This window comes from Coloeus monedula (genome assembly GCF_965178545.1).
Source record: "Coloeus monedula genome assembly, chromosome: 4".
NCBI classification, from domain to species: Eukaryota; Metazoa; Chordata; class Aves; order Passeriformes; family Corvidae; genus Coloeus; species Coloeus monedula.
Window position 1 is genome coordinate 9,936,608 of NC_138784.1, and position 20,955 is coordinate 9,957,562.

The window sequence follows — 20,955 nt, forward strand, 5'->3', positions numbered from 1 at the left end:
AAGTGTGGGGATGAGTGTTATCAAAATTGTAAGCAAGCTGTCTTCTACATTATGGAATTTGGCATATAATTATTTATTAGACTAGTTTAGTCTAGCCAAGCCTACAGCTTTCTGCGTTAGAAGAGAGACACATGAATTATCCCAGTGTTCTTCATTGCATTGAAGAGGTGTGTAAAATTAGGCACAGGCTTAAACGTTTTAGGGGCACAGGCTGACATGAGCCTACAGTAAATACTGCCTTTAGCTCCTCACTGATTGGGCTTCTGCAGAAAATCCTTTTTTGTGCTTGTTACCCTGTGTCAGAACCATAAGCCACAACATGTGTCACACATGCAGGGATGGATCCTAGAGCACTGCATCCCAGTTCTTGTATTTGAATGTGTGTGGCCACAGCCACAGGACAGTGACCAGCACGCCCGTGTCCGCATGCACATAAAAATGTCCGTGCACATAAAAATTAATGAAGAATCAGCCCTAGGATGTTACAAACAGGCTGCTTCCAATTTTTTCCATATGCAGGGAAGAGCAAAGTGGTTTTAGGCTATTTCATCATCTCTTAAGAAAACAAACATTTTCATTTTCTTTTGACTTTTCAGCAGAAAAACAAATTCTAAAAGAAGGGGTTTTTTGCAACCCACCTTTTCTGAACTGTGCATTAACAGCTGATTTCAGTGAATCCTAGTTTTTGGTACCACTACAATTAATTTCAGAATGAATGAGCATTTTTCACAATGAGAAGGTGTCATTTTTAAATTTTGCTCCCAAGTTCATAGCCATACCTCTTTTCTGCATACTGAAATGATGTTAAATTAAAAAAAAAAAGCTATAAGATAGTGTACATCTATAAAGGTTTAGAGATGTGTTGTGTTTCTTGCTTTGCCACTTTCCATTCATATCCACCTTCCCATGGAAAGTTCTACTCTGTATAACTGTGCTGGAGTGAGATGGAATGTGCAGTAGCCATAAACATTTAAAAATGGACAGCCATAGGAAACTGACCTGTTGGACAGTTTTCTGGAAGAAACAAGTGAATCCTATAAGTTCCTGACAGAACACTTCGTGTTCCCCATGGTATTTAATCTGAGATGAGCAAAAGAGCACAGGGAACGTGCTTGGTGCGTATGGAACTAAATTTCTGTTCAAGGTCAGTTGTTGTGACTTTGCTAGGCTGGGAAGCACTGGGGTTTGTTGTTTTTCTTCAGTGGATTGTACTTTGTTTTGGTTGTTGCTCTGCAGATATGTATCAAAATATTTTTGAGTTCTGATTGTTTGTAAGAAAGTCCGAATGCTGCTTTTGATGTAATGTTTTAATAGAGTGGCTCATCTGTTTGTAAAGCATGTACCTTTCAAAACAAAGGGGATTATGGAAAAGACCAAATTTTGTGTTTGACATTCTAGTGGGATTCTCTGTACAGATGGCTCAGCACCAACTGCAGCTAGAAAGTTGGGACAATTGGGACATTGTCTATGAAAATCTGATAATAAAACACAAGAGTAGTGCGGGTTCACATTCTTATGCAAATATGCTGCCCTGTATTGAAATGACTGTCTGTATTCCCCCTAGGGTACTTCAGGAAAGAATCATGATGTGCATCAAGTGTAGTTAGTTTAGGAATGGATAGGAGTGTAGGCAGAAAAACCTGGACTTGTGGAGAAGGTAATACAAGTCTTTTGTGAACCCTCTGGGACCAGCTCTGAGATGGATACGTGCACACCAAGCACAGGAGTGCTGGAGCTTCGCTGTAACTGTTAGATAAAACGAAACTAAAGATATGCTATACATCTTTATGTTTGACTATTTGCATTGCTGTTTGCAGAGCAGACTTGTTAGGTATTGCAGTTTGTAGTTCCATCATACAGTGTTTGTCTTGATGAGAAATATAAAAGAACTCGGGGTTTACTGATCGTTGAGGACTGATTAACATGGAAGTTAAAGTTTGTCAGAATTCTTATTCTTTAGGAAGAAAATTATAAATAACCATTATTTTGTGACTGAACTGGTGGGTTTTTTCTCTGTAGCCATTTGTTATACATGATATGGATACCTTATGTATGGCAGAGAAGACCCTGGTGGCAAAACTGGTAGCCAATGGGATTCAGAACAAGGAAGCAGAAGTTCGAATCTTCCACTGCTGCCAGTGTACGTCTGTGGAGACTGTCACAGAACTCACGGAATTTGCCAAATCCATCCCTGGCTTCTCCAACCTTGATTTGAACGATCAGGTGACACTACTGAAGTACGGGGTGTATGAAGCCATATTTGCCATGTTGGCCTCTGTGATGAACAAGGATGGGATGCTGGTGGCCTATGGGAACGGATTTATCACCCGGGAGTTCCTGAAAAGCCTGAGAAAGCCATTCTGTGATATAATGGAGCCAAAATTTGATTTTGCAATGAAATTCAATGCACTGGATTTGGATGATAGTGATATATCCCTTTTTGTTGCTGCCATTATTTGCTGTGGAGGTAAGCATTACATATTTGTGCTCTAAAGTAGTAAATTTTAATATTTCCCTCTCATGAATTAATAATTTTAATGGAAAGGCTTCTATCCTCTGGAAGATTCAGTTCTACCACTAACTACACTTTGAGGAATCATTATAAAATTATGACATGTATTCTTTTGCTTGTTTTGAGAACAGATCGTCCTGGTCTTGTAAATGTAGGACACATTGAAAAAATGCAGGAGAGCATTGTGCATGTACTGAAACTTCACTTGCAAACCAACCATCCTGATGACACCTTCCTCTTCCCAAAACTTCTCCAAAAAATGGCTGACCTCCGACAGCTTGTCACAGAGCACGCTCAGCTTGTTCAGATAATCAAGAAGACTGAATCTGATGCACATTTACACCCTTTACTACAGGAAATCTACAGGGATATGTATTAAGGATTTTTAGTATTTTTTTCCACAATATTTAAAGACAGAGAAATACAGATGGGAGCAAAACTACTTGCACAGTTACGTGCTGTTCACTCAGCCCAGAGCAGGAAAAATCTAAAACTGGGGAACTGGAGTGTTACACTTCTTTTGGTTTGGGATCTTTTGTCTTCTTTTTCAAAAGTGCTGCAGGAAAATACTGATCTGAGTGCTCAATGAAGTGTCTTACAATGGTTCTTTTATTTGAAAATTTGAAGATTGGTAAGGAATACTTATTTGTATAATAAATCAGAATGTTAAGTAACAGAAGTGAACAAAATTGTATTTCCTCTTGGCTTAGTCATTTTAGTATTAATATAACAAATTCAGCACCTTCCTTCCAGGTATCTGCACAATCAGAAAGATGATGCACTTTTGCCTCATGGTAATTACTGAGAACCAGCTAATGCTTTTTCTTACAGCACTCAGTCTAGGTGTAGCAAATGGCTGGATATTACTGTCCATACACTTCTAAAAAATTGGAAAGATCTTTGATCCATTGCTGCTTTAATTCCATGAAATTATGTACAGCTTCACATAGTTGGCATACTTAGGGTTAGCATGTTTAAAAGATGTTTCTCTTATGAAATTGAACAAAATCTAAAGAGTTATCTAAAATACAGCAGAGATGCTCCAACAGGTCTTTCTTGAAAAGTAAATATGATAAACTGATGGAACCCTTTTGTTTCAAAAGTCTTTTAAGGAAATGGGAAAATATCACTGATGAGAAATATATACCCTGTGTTTTGTAGAACTTGTAATAGCTCAGGATGCAGTTTTGACATAAAAATACTATTTTTAATCAGCAAGAGTTTTGGAGAGACTGAAAAATCTGATACTACCCCAGATAAAAAAGGAATTTTAACTTTCCAGCAGTGATACTGCACTTTACTGCAGTGATAGATGACTCCAAAGGAATGATTGGATAGGAAAGGCACCTGCTTCCTTAAAGTGTCTTGGCAGTATGGTTGTTTGGACCTGTTTACTTTTCTGATGAATACATGGCTTCATTTTTTACCCACTTGGATACATTTCTTTTTATTCCTTCTTAGGCCTTGCCTGATGGAAGTACTTGGTACTTGTTTTCACCAGATTTTGTCCTTGTGGGTAAGGTGACAATAATACCAAGAACAGTGTTTGTAGGTGTCAGGCTGTGTTGTAGTATGAAAGGCAGCACAATTGAGAGTAAGTTTATTGTGTTCCTAGGAGTAAACTGATTTTTACAAAAGCACTTGCTCGACTCCTGATGCAAAATAAGCCATAAGGAAATGGCTTCCTGACTTGGCCACTTCATGGGCTCTTTTCTCAGAGAGTTGCCCAGAAGTGCCAGCTGCATGCAAGGCACTCTACTGTTTCTCTTTCTTTTTGTTTCTTTGATACGGTAACTTCACATTATTACCTCCTAATTTTCTTTCTGTTTCACAACACCAAGGTCTCAGGAGTCAGTCCCAGCATTTTCACTACAGTTAAGCTTTCAGTGGCACAGGAGGGCACTTTGTACTTGTTTTATTGTCGCACATTTGAAGACACCAGGATCTTCACTGCAAGGATTGAGTGATGAAGTGAGAACATCACACTGTCATTCCTATTTCATTGGCAATGCATGTTTCTGTCCAGGCCCACAGGCACAGCTGGACGCTGGAAAAATTACAGGTTTAAAGGCAGCTTGGGGTTTATCTGGGCAATGATTGTGGCAGAAGTTATAGATAAATATAGATATATTTAGTGTAAAATATTGAAGCACCGGCCTCAAATTTGGTGAGCATCTAGGGCAGGACAGAAACAGTAACTGCATGTGCACAAAATTTCCTCCCCTTCCCTGTTGCCAGCAGGAAGAACACGCAGAGAGGAATGCTGGTCTTGCCAGGAACCCTCAGATGAGAAATGGGCTGCCTTCTGTGTCCCAGAGCAGCACACAGTGTGCCCTCAGAAACAAAGAGAGGATTTTAGGAATGCTGCTGCTTTATTCTCCCAGCCAACCTTGTTTCATTGAGGAGCTGTGGGGTTTAGGCCGTGGAAATAACTAATCTGCAATATTGCTGACACAAAAAGTTGTCAAAATATCAGCCATTCTGGGATGGTGTTCTCAAGCTGTAGGAGCCAACTGTTAGTTTATCTTCTAAAAAAAAAGAATAACTTGACTTTTTTTCCCCCCAAAGCTCAGATTTTTGCAAAGGGCAAATTTCAAATTTGCATTCCATAGTCTAGGTGTACTGTAGGTTCTCAGGAAAATAAGACACAGTCAGTGTGCACAACTACTTCTCCTGCTCTTGTTCTCAAAAGTGGCTAAAACACTTTGGGAACACTTAAAAACATGGAAAATTAAATAATAAATGCCTAAGTTCCCAGCAAAGCTATAAAGAATTGCAAATAGAGTAATTCAGTAAAAGACATAACATTTAGCTGTTTTAGCAGCTGCTTGTAACAAGGTCCTGTTATTAGCATGAGAAAAGTGCATAATTTTTTTGTTATTTGAAAACCAGCAAGCAATTTTTGACTACTTCCTTGGACATTGAAAGTTTGATTTCTGTTTTAAATTAAATTGCAGACCCTTAATGAGGGGAAAAAAAATAAGAGAACACATCTCTGAATTACAGAAATATGAACAAAATGTTAACACATCCTAAAATTCTGGATGGATTCCACTGCCCACACTGCTGCCCCATGCACATTCCCACAGTCACTTAAAAGAGTGGCACAGGGCAGACAATTCCCTTCCCGAGAATTAATGGGCAAAAGAATTTCTCATTTCTACATTACGCTTTTAAGGAATTGCATTTGCTCCTTCAGGAGGTGACTACAGCCCACTTTGGCCAAGGAGATTTTAAAATTACTCAGTTTGTGCCCATTTTTTAAAAATTTGGAAGCCAAACTAATCTCAGATCTATTTCTGATCTATTATTTCAGCATCTCCCCTGTGTGCAGATAAACTAATACTTTAAAACATATAGAGGGAAGTAAAGAGATCAGATTTTGAGATTAAAACAGTATTAAAGATTTGCTGGCTCATCAGGTACAGTTTGGATCTGATTTTTGAACTCATTTTACTGTCATAGCATGGAAGAACTCTGGTTAGCAACCAGGCACCACAAACAGCTTAAGGCAAGAGACAGCAGATGGATAGAGAAATATCCTGGTAAACAATAGTATTAATTACTTAAGTTTTCAGCAAACCTACAGATTACTCATTTTTGAGCATTGTTTGGGGGGAATTATTTATTTATTTATTGTGGTGCCCTGGGTACTTTTTGTCAAAGGGGGGGGGGGGGGGGGGGAAAGGAAGGTTTTGTGCCAAGTATTAGGGAAATCTGATGTTCGTTCTTCTCTCCTCAAATACTTCCTTTAAAGCTGCCATTTGAAAAAATAGTTACTTTGTACCTTTTTAAATTTCAGATCCCACTTTTGCTTTAAACACAAACTGAGACCTGATAGGAAAGTTTCTACTTATAGAAAACTGCGTCTTTGGTCGCATTTAAAGAAACCATATTTGGTATTAATTGCCATTTCCATGTGCCTTTGTGCATTGGTTCCAGCAGCTGCTGCAGAGCTGAAGTGCTGCCAGAGAGCAGAGTTGTGCATTATTCCTGCCCCGTGCAGATCTCAGAAATACCAGCAGTTGCACTAAGCCCGTTCTCGTGAGAGAGCTGGCACAAGGCTGCACATCAAAGAGCTTATAATAAGCATCTAAACATTTGTTTGTTTATTCAAACTGCTGAAACTTGGGGAGATTTATTCATCACGAGAGCTGGGTCACATACGATTGAGTTTGAATTTCCTTCTTACTTCTGCTGGAAAGCCTGGACAAACTTAGGCCCCATCTGAGGCAGAGCAGCTGGGGAAGATCCCACTGTGGCTGCAGACGAACAGTTTCAGTCTGTCCTGAAAAGCTCCCTGTGACTTAGTTGAAAACCTGCAACTGCATTTGACAAATGCAGTTGCAGCTGTTGTGGTACTGTTTAAGCATAAGGTCTTACAAATAATGGTCCCTCTCAGAACCCCCTCGTCCTTTAGGAAGTGTTTGAATGTAAGGTGGAGTGTGGTATCTGGTGCTTGCTTATGTCCCAAGTGCTTTCCTGATAATCGGTTGCATATAATTTTTGTATCTAGATTTAATCAGCTTTACTGGAGATTTAAATTATATGTGGGTTTGAGCTAAGATTATTGGTATTGTTATGTTATGTGTTGTGGGATTTTTAAAATTTAATGTAATACCATTTCTTTATGTTTCAATTTATAAAATACAAGAATATAATTGCAAGGTATAAGCTTTCACTAAATTAATTACAGAGGTGCTTAAAGAAAAATGTGTAAATTATTTAATTTAAATATTTGTTACATACTTTATCCTGTGAACCCTTTGTACAGTGTGGAAGTATTTACTTTTATGAGCTAAGGATGAAGGGGCTGATGTCAAAGACAAATTGCTATTTATTCCCGTCTGGTCTTTATTGCTGTATCATTTGTGAAGAACTATCACAAATTCTTCAAAGTTATCAGTGTTTGGTGTTGACAGTTATAACAAAACTTTAAAATATATTTTCACATGGAACACAGACTTCCTTTTATTTAATTTTAATAAAAGCAAGTCTAGTTGAGGAATAGCTGCAATCCCAAAATCGAGTTTTTAACTCAAGTTCACCAGTATGAAAGATAGTGCATAGAACTGAGTTCATCTTTGTTTTGCAGCATGGTAGCTCGTTTTCCTTTGAAAAGAGCTGAAAAGAAGCTGCATTTGGTTCATGCACCAGTGCTGGTGTTTTCTGAGGAACTGACTTGTGGCTCACTGGGAATAACAACATGTACTCAGGATTATTCCTTGCCACCTGCCCTGAGGGCGAGCTGCTGCTTTTATAGATGTATTTCAAACATGATTTGGCAGTGCAAAACAAAATGTTGAAATGGCATTATTGGCTTCCCTACAGGAGGGTTCCTGTGGGATTTTAAATAGAACTGAATTCAGAGTCTGCTCATAGGGATTCTGTGTTTGGTGCATGCAGGTGTGACAGTCTGTGCCTACAGCATCCTGCTAAGGAAATCTGATATAGGGACAAAGGTACCTTTCAAAGGTATCTACCTTTTATTTTGCTGTGTGAATCACCAAACACAGCAGCTATCACAAGCACAATCTATTACAAATGTTCTGGCAATCATTTGTACTTACTGCTTTTTATTTGTAACAGATAACATTTTATTTCCTCAAATTGCTGCAACTTGGCATTTTCACTTCATCACTTCATCACCACACAGGTATGTTGTCTCCTAAGGTGTTTGCATCATGTTTGTAAAAGCTCTGGTGGATTTCCCTGTGCTAACCTGCAGCCACTTCCTTTACACTGTCACTTCACACGACACAAACCCAGTGTGTAGCTGAGCCCACCCTAAGGAAGGCTGTTTCCTACTTTCTTTTCACTATTGTGCTCACAGCTTTTTAAGCTGGGATGTTTTTTTCTTGAGCTCCTTTATTGCGTCAATCAATCTTGTCGGATTCAATTGCTGTGGATGTTTCGAAACAAGATTCCTGTTGCAAGGACCTCAATTTCAGATGAGCTGCCTCTGGCCAGGGGATAGGCAGCATGCACAAGAGACTGATCTGATTACAGGCTGGACCTTAAATAAGGACTGCAAGATCAAGCATGAGGTACTTGAAGTAGTTTCACAGTATTTTGGTGTATTTTCTCAGGTTGGATATGCAGGTACCATAATCATGGTAAAGACACCAGCCTTATGCTCAATGCCAGGAGTTTCATGGCATTCTTTACACTTAAAAAAACCCAGATTGGCAGGATGGGAAAATCCTGAGCCACTGAAGTCCCGGTGGCACACCAGTCCTGTGTTGTACTCCAGGAGTGTAGGAGTGCAGTGTCACCAGGAAGCCTGCGTGGGATGTGCTGCAGAGCTGGGAGCAGGTCACCACCCCTCCTGCGGGTGGCTTGCATGCAAACAGCCACTCCTGCCCACCCTGGCCCATCCTGGGGCTCACATGGCTCATCACCACACACACAGCAGCTCTCTCCATGGAGTCACAGTGCCTTGGCCCTTCGGCAGAGCAGGAAGATGCATGGTTTAGTTGTTCTTTAGTAGTAACAAATCTAACCAACGTTTCAATGCTATGGATGTGCTCCAGAACCCCCTCTCAGAGTGGTTTGACAAAGTCTGGTTGAGCAGCTTCTCAGGGGAGCTGCCTCCTGTGTGGCTCCTGCTGTTCCACTGCTCTTACAAACAATTGCTCAGAATTTTCTCCAGGAATCAGCACCACAGCTTAAGTGCACCGGGATGTTGAAGCCCTCCCTCACGTCTTAAATGGTCTGTTACCTGGTAGGACACAAGAAAAGCACGGTGTTGTTAATGTTGCCAAACCCTAATCAATAGAGCTAACAAGTGTTTCATTAAATCAATATACCAATATTAAAGAGAAAACAAAACAGCTTATTGTTTCCAGTCACCTGTTTTTAGGAGGTTTTGGGTACATTTTACTACAGTAAATACAGAATGTAGAATGAGCAGACATTTCTTGCAAGGAGTAGTCAAACCTAATTCTCATGGAATGCTTGTTTCCCAGTAAGAACCACTAATTCAAGCCAAGTTTCCAAGTTTCTTCCTGTTAGAACAATGCAAATGACACTTCCAAGGACGAATGGAAGCCCTGGTCTCGCAGGGATTTTTAGGAAAGACAGTGTGTCTTGCACTTGTGAATGTAAAAGTTACATCTAGCTCCATACAATGATGCATTCTCAAATGTTACCAGCCTACTGATTTAGGATGAAAAAACTTGAACTAAACATTTTTTCTTTTTTACATTCTGATTTTTTTCCGCCTTCTTTAAAAATAAGAGGTTGAATCCACAGTGTTTGTATAGAGACCGGTAGGAACCTATGTGCTTTAATCCTTTCAGACTGAATGTAAACCAACTTAATCTGAAACACGGTTTTGCCTTAATGGTTTTAAAAAAATAAAGTATTTTTAAAAGTGAATTTAATGACTTGTTCTGATCTTTCATCTCCAGGAGAGGAACTCACTGCAATGTGACATTCAAAAGGCAGCGTACTTGAAGCATCTTAACGTGCTGATGCTTCCCCATGTACTGTTAGACACCTTTTGAAGCAGGAGTGGGTGTGTAACATACTCAGAGACGTTGCATATACATTTATCTATATATATTACCAAAGTTTGGTGCTGACCTACCATCCAGCTGTGATCTTTCATATCCTCATGGGTTGTATGGCTGGTTTGAGACATCTGTGGAATTCAACAACGAGTGCACTTCTGTGTGAAGTGCAGCACTGACTAATTCAATGAGCACGTCTTCAATTAAATCAGCTGGGGAATTATGTCACAGGTAGCTGCTTTCCTTCCAGAATCTGGGGATATTTTAAGCTGGTAAGAGAGTGCTGAAGTGAAAATTACAGCACAGGAAAAAGGTTTCTTCATCAGCTTTGCTCAGGAGCATGGAAGACCTGATGCTGAGCAGCAGAAAGTACTTGGAGACCCCAATGAAAACAACCTGTAAAGGCTGTGCATCCACGAAGAGCAGGAAAGGTTGGGCATGGTAGCATTCAGGCTGTGAAATCACATATATACCAAAATATGATGATACTAAGACCATAATGCTCATGTTCAGTGGGAATACAAGAATGTGGAATACGTAAATTTTAACAGCTGGGCACAGATAATAATCCATTGTCATTCCAGGAAATACCAAGTGGCATGTAGGGCAGTCACCTTTCTCTAAAGCAGAGACCAGAGATGCCAGAACACATCTGCTGTCCCTCTGTGGTACTTGCTGGCTTTTCTTCACCTACCAGGTCTTCACATCCAGGTAACTGGGAAGCAGAGGAATCCCTGACTTGGTTTTTCCTGTTATACAGTAAATAACTGAGCTGTATTGAGCCAAATTAAAAATTCTGTAGTTCTGCTCTGAGGTTCTGCTCCCTTTTAATACTGAGTCTTTTCCCCCTACAGTTCAACATAATAAGTACTTAAAGGCATGGAAATTTCTGAGGGCTTTAAATGACTCCTCAGTCATACCATGAAGGCAAATATAATGGTTATGAATGAATGAGATAACTGCATTTGTCTTAAAAAGGCACAGAAGAAGTCGAACAGGAGGGAAAAGAGGTCAGAGAGATGAGATCTCATTCTCACTGATACGGGAACTGCACTAGCCAGGCTTTTAAAGCCTGCATTTAAGAGTACAACCTGTCATGAACAATGGGAAATCCAGGAAATAAAATATTTGAAGGTGTGTTTGCTGGTATAAACATATCCTGTGATCTCACATAACCATGTTGCTTTGGCGTGCTCTCTTCAGCTGTGGGTTTAGCACAAGACATGCCTCTGGTGTTGGTACAGATACAGACACACCGCAGCTTTTAAACTCTGTTCCTAACATGAAAGTGAAATATAATACCACCCATCTTACATAAGTTTAGTATCACTTTCCCTGAAAGTGTAGTCTTTTGTTACTGCAAAAAGGAATCTGAAATGTTGCCTCCTAACAGGGATCTTTTTTTCCACAATTAGAGAGATACATATATTTTATCTATTGAAGGACTTAGGGCTTGAAAAGGCTTCTAATAGGTCCATTATTGCTCCTCCAGTCACTGCAAGAAATTTCAGTCCTGAGCAGAGGACACCAATATACTAAGTTCAGAAAAAAGAAAGATGTTAGGATCCTTAAATTTCCTAAACGACTCATTGAAATAATGTTGATTTCTTTTAACAGACACATGTTCATTCTACTAAAATGATCGATTTTAGATGTTGTCCTATTACAAATTATATGGATGTAAGAGTTGAAAAAAAGAGATGTTAACCAAGGAACTAACAGGTTCTGAAGCAATGACCAACAATAACTTGAGTAAAAAAGGTGATTTTGTGATTAGGGAGCATTCTAGACATATCCTTAAGGCATGTGACTCTGGTTTTACATAAAAGCCACCTAAATCTTAAGACAGTCAAAACACATAACTGAAGAAGCTAATTTTTGAGCTAAACAAACTGTTGTTTTCATCACAACTTTTTACCTTTTTTGCCTGAAACTGTATTTCTGACATCTCTATTATAGCTGCAGTTTATTTGTGTAGTTCAGGAAAGAATTGAGTGTATTAATGGAACTTTTCTATTTCCAGATTAACTGCTTTGAAAGTGAAAAGGAAACCACCTTTATTGTAAAGCATAAGCCAAGTGTATTCAGGGTTCTCTCCAGTTGCTGTGCTGACATGGACTGGAAGGTTAAGTGAAAAGTGACTTCAAGTGCAAGGGACTTGTCAATATTTTTATTGATTGCAGAAGCATCAACCTTCAGTCTCAATGCTGTGATAGCATTAAGATTACCATATTGAAAAATTTAGGTATTGTATTTATGACATTTTCTCACAGCACTTTTATTTTAGACTTAAAAATAAAGCTTTAAATTCCCTGCCCAATGTAATTTTACTAGGACAGCACTGCCAGATTAACAATTGGTGTACACTGACTTTCTTGGGTATATACTGAATTAAGCCAGGTCAATCTGTTTTGGAATTTTGTAACACTGTAGGAGTGTCAAGAACAACACAAAGCACTAAAATAGCAAATGTGAAGATCTGGACATGGTTCCTCTGCTCTGTGCTGTTTGGTTTCTTACTGCAAGCATTTCACATGGTGTCAGCAGGCTCGTCTGCCTTCCTTTCTGGCTCCTCAGCACCTCAGAGCTGCTCCCTGGCACGGCAGGCACTGCACGGGGATGTCTGAACCCAAGCCAAGGGAAAGGAGATGTGTTGCTCTCTCCAGTAGTAGTGAGCTGATGAAGGTCACGTCTTTAAAAGAAGCAACATGATAGTCTCCAAGCAGAGGAGAAACCCCAGCCAAAGAACTGTCACTCTTGGTCCTTCAAGATTTATGCTTTGTATCCATTTATTTTGCAGGATTTATGCTGGGGCTTCCTTTTATCCATGCCTTCTTGTATTTCCAAAGGAAAGGCCTTTAGGTTTTCCTTCACACAGGGGAAGCGGAACCTTTTGGAGTAGAACAGACTACAGTCCTGTAAAGAAAATAACATTACAAGCAGGATACAAAAAAAGGAAATGCTTATGTTCCAGTCTCATTAAACTACATTTATATTTAGAATTCTTCTGAAATGAATTCTTCTGGGCTGAAATATTCCAGCAATTTAACTTTTTCTTACTCAATAATTCCAACATCTGGTTAAAGCCAACTGGGTGAAAAATAAAACCCCCAAATCAACTGTTCCACTGCTTCTATTAAAGTGACCTTCACCAGCTCCCTGCTCCAGGGAATAGCAACACCCCTCCTTCAGCTGCCTTCTCCTTCCAGCACCATGCATGGGTTTCCTGGCCTGCTCACTGAATTCCGAATAGGATTTCATGGATAAGCTGCAGCTGGTATTGCTGATGGATTATTCTTGGAGAGTGAATAAAGGTGTAAGAGATTCCATGGGTTTTACTGAAAGAGCAAAGTTTTCCTCTAAATCTTGGCTGATGAAGATTTCTACCTCCTGGGAGGATCTTCCAAATCCCTGTAATGGCATGTGAGACTTGGAGCCCCAGCACGCTCTTCCTCACCAGTCTCCACAAAAATGGCCTAAAGGCCAACACAAGCACCAAGTCCTAGGGGCTCTCACAACAGACCATCTTTTCCATAACTCCCAAAAAAACTATTCTTACTTCCACTAATCCATGCACTTGTATTGTCCGAGGAGACTACTAAAAATTATCACTTTTATATCAATATCACAGAAGTGTCCAATAACCAGAGTAGTTAAATGAACTTTGTTCAGCTGAGACAATTCAAATGAGATTTCATCCCTTACCCTCAATAAATGTACTCCCTGGTTAAAACCTAAAAACACACCTGGTACTATAGCTTGACCTAATGGCTCTTCTCTGAACTCTCAATGGCAAAGTATAAAAGCTGTTGTGCACAAAGAAGGTATTTTTGCTATCCCTGTTCTGTTCACAGCTTCTACAGACCCAGTATTTATTTTTTCCCCAGGAGCTGTAACCAGTTAGTAATTGAATAGAAAGAAGCAAAACTGATGGGACACTTTAATGTATTTGCAATGTCAAGTTTAAACAACTGGAAGAGAAAGTAATTAATGTATTATTCCATTGCTCCGTGGCGAGACTGACGTCCTTGGTTCTCTTGACATGCTGATCACCAAATTCCAAATAGGATTTCATGGGTAAGCTGGAACTGGTGTTGCTGATGGATTATTCTTGGGGATTTAAGTATGAATAAAGACATCAGTTTAGATAGATCTGGACATCTTTTGGGGAGAAAGAGATTCCCTAGGTCTTACCTAAATAGCAAAGTTTTCCCCTTGCCATGGTCATTTGCAGCTGGCCTTTCTCTGGGAGCTTGGCTTGGCTATTCATGTGTTCCTGTCCTTGCTTTTGTTTCTTATGTCACTATCTGGGCTTTAGCAGCAGATTCAGCTGATAATTATATCAAAATCACAATCAGCCTGCTTCCATGTGACTGGGAAGCTTGAGGAACAACTTCTCTTCATCTATTGTCCTTTTCTGCGCTGACTGCCAGGCCCCTTCACACTCTGGAATGAGTGTGAGGCCTTAGTCTCTGAAAAGCCCTGAAAGTGGATTTCAGTTGCACAACCTCCAGAGCCTATTGCTTTTTGTCTCTTGGTATCCCTAATACGTTAAACTGCCAGTTTAAAAGGGGAGATTAGAGTTTAAATTGGACTGGCTACTGTTGCTTGCATTGCCAAATGGCGCACAGCCCCCCAGCTCCAAGGCTCAGGGCTCCAAGTGGTGGCCACTAGACCATGGCAAAGGAGGGGAGAGGCTGTTTCTGCAGGTGGGATCCCAATATCAAGACAACTCCTCACAGGTAACACAGGTGCTCAATTTGCATTCTTTTTGGCTGAAATGAGTTGCCAACTGGTGCGGATTTTGGCTAAAAGGAACTGGGCAAATCATGACTGTGAACCACTGCACCCCTGAGCCCTGAGTCCATGTACCCTTAGTGCTGCTCTCTCAGTCCTGGGATTTTCAGCATAACTCTTCTTTCAATGCCCTATGAATTAAACTTTACAATATGTAGAGTCGAGCCCTTCTTTTAAACCCTTATCCTGGTACAGTTCTGTGTTTAATCAGATGACTCTTTAATGTGTTTTCTCCCTTCCATGACCAAGGCAGGAGGGGGCCATTCAAATTTCAAATTTCATAGTCCAATTCAGGCAAAACTGAGCTGCCAAAGCATGCTGCCAGAGTTTATTTTCGTTTTGACATGAATCACATCTGAAAGTAATACATACAGGGATGGTATCTTTACCACAATACGTAAAGGAAAGGCTCTGCCTATCCGTGTCCAGGACTGACCCCACATGACTGGAAGCTGAGTGGGAAGCAGCTGTAGTATTTCATTTATCACTTAATACCTACAATCATGTCCAAGGTCAGTGCTCAGTCACCTTCTGCTGAGGTGAGCAGTAAGGGATGAAAGTTGCTCCCTTTCCTCTTTTCTTCTCCAAAAGCTACCTTTTCTCCCTGTCTTTAGAAAGTGTTGCAATAAAACAGAAGTAAATGTTTTAAATTGCTAATATGGTCAGATTATATAATTTCCTCTGCCCTTTTCTGAAAGGGTAATTAGGAGGAAGGGCACTCAACCTGCCCAAGGACTTTTAAAAGCATTTTTATTATCTTCCTTTTTGTGGGGTTTTGATGTGTTTTAAAACATTTCAGATAATCATTAGAATTATTCCCACTTGGATCAGAACTAATGGCACTTACCAAGGCACTGTGATAAAAGACTTGAGCAGGGTGATGCAGGCTACAAAATGATTGAAGTAAATTAACTGAGTGAAACTTCAGAGGATATTTGAAGATACTTAAGTTTATGAGCACTATACAGAACAGCTGCTAAGTCATGACTTTTATTGGCATAGCAACTGTAAGGAAATACACTTCAGCTAGCATGGGTTGTCTCATGAAAAGCCTAAAATCTGACCTGTCTCTAAGCCTCCTTAGGTACAAAAGCTAGCTAAAATCCCTTTGCCAAATCCAATGTTAGAAAAGTCTTTTTTGCCACACGTTAGCCTAATACTATTCTGAATTACCATAATATTAAAACCAACCTGTCACTAAAACCCTTCAAATTGGTCCAGCTTCTCTACCAAAGAGGCCCAAGAAAGTATGATTTTCTTCAGCTTCACTTCCTATGCTTTAACATTTAACTCAGACCAGGGGTGAGTTGAAATACTTGGGTCAAGCACAAGCAGGAACCACAACCAATACAGAGATATTATACTAACTTTGTCTCTCTCTATTGCCTTGGATAAGTTTTTACTTCTCTGGACTTTTAATTTTCCCTACAAGAAGAGGAGTAGTATGTGTTTGCTTACTTTGTGGTACAGGTGTTTAAAGCACTAATTATCATTTCTGCAGATCTCTTTCAATGTTACCTAAGCAGTATTGCTAAATACATTTTGAAACCATAGTCATATGTGTGATTCACTATCAGGCCTGGCCAGTTTGGTAAGAAATTTATTCTCAATTATTTACAATCAATGTTTTACTTTGAGTGATACCATCAGGGGAATCCTGAAAACTCAGATAACAAGCAGTAAATGACTGACAAATTTCCACAATAGGCAAAATAAGCAGGACTTTCAAAAAGATTAGAAGAGGCTTCCATTAACTCACTGCAAGTATCTTCTATGCATTGCCAAGGCCTAGGTTAACTGAAGCACAGCTTTTCAAAGAAAAAGCCCCACTTTCATTCAGAAAAGCACACTGTGTGCAAAGACCCTGAGAGGCTGAAATGCCCTATTTCTGACAGCTCAAACTGCCACACTTGAAAATACCTGCTGAATCCTTCCTAAATTCAAGATACTTCATTTGGGAATTAAAATAGTTAAATATGCTCAAGTTTGTCCCAAATGTGTCTGTGTTACAAATCCTCTGCTGTTAAAAAGGAAGGATAAATCTGGCATGTCAGGGCAGGAATCAAGCCCAAACTCTCTGAGTAGCTGCACTTGGCTCCTCGTTGGGCTGTGTGTGGGAGGGAGTCCACCCCTGCCACAGCAGGGACAGTGCCACTGGGAAGATCCTGCTCATGTGAGCTCTGCCTCCACACAACTGCCCTGAGCAACCTGGCTCAGGAAACTTGAGCCCAGCCACCACAGCCACAACCAGAGTGCTGGCACTTCACCTAGTCAGAGCCTACAACTCCCTCTTGTAGCTCCAGAATAGAAAAAAAAAAAAAAAACAACCCTCTGAGCTGCAATCACTTTTGGTGATTCTCAGTCATTCATTTAAATGTCAGAAGAGACTTCAGAGACAGGATGTGGAGAAATACTCCCAGTGCAGGTAGCTGGGTGTGCAAGCTCCCAGTGCCAGCTGCATGTTGTGCCCTGGATGGCAGGAAACAACTGGAGCCCCCAGCAACAAGCTGGGAACGGGCACACATCCTTTTCCTAACGAAGGGCTCAGGACCCTGCATCACAGTCTGGGAGAGGACTGGTCACCCCGAGACTCTGCAGGAGCCAGTGAACTGCAGTAAGACCCCAGACCCCATGGGAATGGGTGCACAGATGGTAAGGATATGAAAGCCCAGGGGTTCCTTCGGGGCCCCTCCTGGAGGAAGCAGCCTGAACTGTTCCTGCTGCTGCACCGTTCAATTATTAAACCTTTTTTTCCTGAAACTGGATGCCTGACACCCTGCTGTGGGAAACCTAGGTAAAAAATTTCTTTAACAAGGAAACAAATCCAATCAGGAGAAAGGTGCTATTGCATGCTCCTCTTAGCCCATCCTTGGTGCTGACCGCTCACAAGTCAGAATAGCAACTAAACTGAGCCAAGTGTGCCAATATCCTTCTGGCCATGTCTGCCCAACTCCCAGAGTTTGAGACTCATGGCAAATAAAGGGGCCAGTTCTGCTCAGAGAAAAGGAATTAAGACAACTGTAATTTTATACCACCTTTCTGGACTGCACTCAGATTTCACAGTTTAAGGTTGCCTTCCAGCTGCTATTTAAATTCATTCTTCTTCAGAGAGCAAGTGTGGCATGGTACAACTCTCTTCCCTGCTCACTTTGAACGTTAACTTTTGCAAATAGGATGACAGCCCTGTGCTGTGAATACAAACCTAACAATCCATGGACATTTATATTCCTTTTATGGAAAAAAACCCCAACCTACTGTTGGTGTAGTTGATCTATATTGCCCTTGAATTTCCTGGTGCTAAGAAAGTAGAAAAGAGCACTCCTTGTGCTTGAGAGGCTGGACTGTGCTCATCCGTAAATAGAACACTCACAGTTGCTGATCATTTTAATTTAATACTGAGAGCTTCATCTGGCAGAATCCACAAGAACATGCAACTATGTACAATTAACATACATGTAGTGGTAGGACAAGGGGGAATGGTTTGCCTTAAAAATGGACTGTTTGGGTGTTAGCTGCTTGATCTTTTTCTGACAGGTCACCAGGACTGGAACAAAAAGAAATGACTGAAGCAGCTTGTTTTGCTTGTTGCTTACTGTACCAACACACACTGCTCTGCTACACAAACTGCGATGAGACCCAACGATGAGGAACTTGTCCTGTCAGGGGTGAAAGGATCCTTCATGATATAGGCTTCTTCCAAAAGCCTGTAAAAGAATAATTTCAGGCTTTTAAGTGTATACTTCACAGTAGGGGATGGTTGAGAGGGGGAAATTGCGGAGGCTGAAAAGTTATCAGCCCTTTGTACTTGATTTGCTCATCCTGCTGTTGTACATAAGGCAATGCAGCAGCTCAGCAGCTCCTTTTCTCTTCAAAACCTTCAACTCTGCAGCTGCCTTCAGTCCTATACTGCACTTTCTATCTCTCTTCCAAAAGCAGAGCAACTGGTGGGCCTCTCAATGTCATCTTACTAAGTTTTTCTCAATGCTCTACCTTAAAAAGTAATTATCTTGCATTTTTTATGACAAGCACTCCTCAGCATGGCCAACTTCAGTACCTTGTCAAGTCACCATTTCAGTTGCACAGCTTTTAATCAGAAGTTCTCTTCCAAGCTGCATTCATGTGTGTATAAAATAAAAAGGTTTTACTGCTCTTGGTTATGTCACTGCTGTAAAGCTGAGGTCCCCACCTCCTAAAAGCAGGAGCTACTGGCAGAGAGCCTTGCAGTCACCACCAGTGTGCTTACTTTATGTCACAGACTGTACTGCTTGCTCCAGGGTGTTGAGGGAGTGCATTTATTAATAATTTGGCAACCTGCCTGGGAAAAACTAAAGCTCTATTTTTTTCTGGGAGCTCTAGGCAAAATAATATGGAAGTCAGTTGAGTGTCTGTCTGCACAGGGCACCTAGCAGGGGCACCTGACTTACTCCTGGGCTTAAGTCAAACTTGGATTCTGGTAATAATATGGATAAAAGGTATTCTGTCAACTCATACTGCCTTCTCCTTGCCTCCATACACACACAAGCGTGTGCAGGAGTGTGTGTCTCCTTTTTCTGTCCACTCAAACAGAAAATTGTATGGCCAGAGCCTTCCACTGTTAGGGAAGATCAGGCATCTTACCATGGCAGATCACCCTGTCAACAAGTCCCTGGGGTAGAAAGACAGGATTGTGTTTGCAAAGTTCCCCTTGCAGGATTCCCAGCCCTCGTCAGTGCAGAGCCATTGGACAAGGCCTCCTGTCCAGCACATTTCCTGCAGCATGGCATTTGGGACATGTGAGCAAGCCAAGAAAGATGGGGTGTGAAGCTATTTCTTAAAAGCATCTATAGAAGTGTGGTGCTTCAGCATTACTCTTGCTTTTGGCACCTGAGCAATCCAAACAAAGCTGGGATGTTAACACTGAGCTTGGATAACCTAAATTAAGATTCACATTCAGACTCTTCAGGAATGGACCTGATCAAAGGTGAGCCATTGCTTTGTTGAGTGGAAAAGGGAAAACCAGTAGCACTGTGGGGTTTGGAAAAATAAAAAGACAGCTGCCCAAAGACAACAACCCCAGCAGGTGGTGATCAACAGCTGTTTCCATGCTTTAAGAAACTGAGCATTCTTATTGGGGGAAATGCTGAGTACATGCCTGACTTCCAGCTCCATAGAGTTCCTGACCATGTTTGCCTGATGGATTTGTTGACCATGATGGCCTCCACCAAGCTACACATGCATTTAAAGCAAAGTGCTTTATTTTATGGGGAGTTTAATCTCTGCAGACAAAGCTGTAACTGCATAATTTCTGGTCAAAATATCCCTACTTAGCAGAGAGAGAAAAGGCTTCGGTCCCTGAAAATATAAATACATAGTGAACATCCCCACAACCTGATGTCACACAGTCTGACAAAGGATTGTCCAAACCACACAAAAAAGCACTGCTGTTCAAAACTCCACATCATGCCACATAGCTCTTAAGAAGTGTTTCTGCCATATATATTTCATTCATGCTGTGTGTATCTATCGCTCAGCTGGGGGAGGCTACAGTGAGGGGAAGGCTATTCCCAGAAATACTAGGCCTGCAGTCAGTAGTATTCTAGCAAGAAAATATTGGTACAGTAGAGTTGTCAGTGGGGCGAGGAACTAGGCTAAATACAAATTTTTGCATGATACTGAAGCAGGGCACAAAAACTGATTGTTGTCTTTCCTACCAACACTGACAATTTTTAACGTTCCTTCCCCTGGGAAAAAGATCACTTTAAGTACCAAGCCTCATGCTCAGGGTCAATACAGCACATTATTGGGCTCATGCAGTGCACAGCACAAGGATTCTGATGCTCATGGCAGAAATGAAGTCTGTGATCTCAGAGGGCACTTACACAATCGAGTGTGAGTTTGGTGGTATCTGCCCATAGTATGTGTACAGGGCTGATAACTCACACAGCTCACATTTGAACTCTCCTGGTGTCTGAACTTCTTTGGATGCATTCATTTTTAAGCTACCTGCAAGAAATACACACAAAAAAATCTTTTCGCTTAAAATGCAATGCTGGGAACATATCTGCAAGAAGATTAAAGTGACCTGAGACATCTGGCTTTGTAAATTAAAACCCAACAGAAAACTGACAATTGCAAACCTTGATTAGTAAATGT

At 40.7% G+C, this 20,955-nt stretch overlaps 2 protein-coding genes across 5 annotated transcripts in view; one reads left to right on the forward strand and one right to left on the reverse strand.

Moving 5' to 3' along the window:
- Window positions 1-6,168, forward strand: part of PPARA (peroxisome proliferator activated receptor alpha) — a 38,555-nt gene extending 32,387 nt beyond the window's left edge. For all 4 annotated transcript variants that reach the window (XM_082280722.1, XM_082280719.1, XM_082280720.1 and 1 more), the window contains 2 exons: window positions 2,020-2,467; window positions 2,644-6,168. In XM_082280722.1, coding sequence (XP_082136848.1) covers window positions 2,020-2,467; window positions 2,644-2,891 — 696 coding nt within the window. In that variant the 3' untranslated portion in view covers window positions 2,892-6,168. The remainder of the gene's footprint in view (window positions 1-2,019; window positions 2,468-2,643) is intronic.
- Window positions 6,169-12,798: 6,630 nt separating this feature from the next.
- CDPF1 (cysteine rich DPF motif domain containing 1) lies at window positions 12,799-20,794 on the reverse strand (the record flags this gene model as incomplete). Its single annotated transcript, XM_082281144.1, is given in 4 exon segments — window positions 12,799-12,942; window positions 18,417-18,481; window positions 18,484-18,527; window positions 20,682-20,794. Coding segments are annotated over 4 exon segments (366 nt in total).
- Window positions 20,795-20,955: the final 161 nt, after the last annotated feature.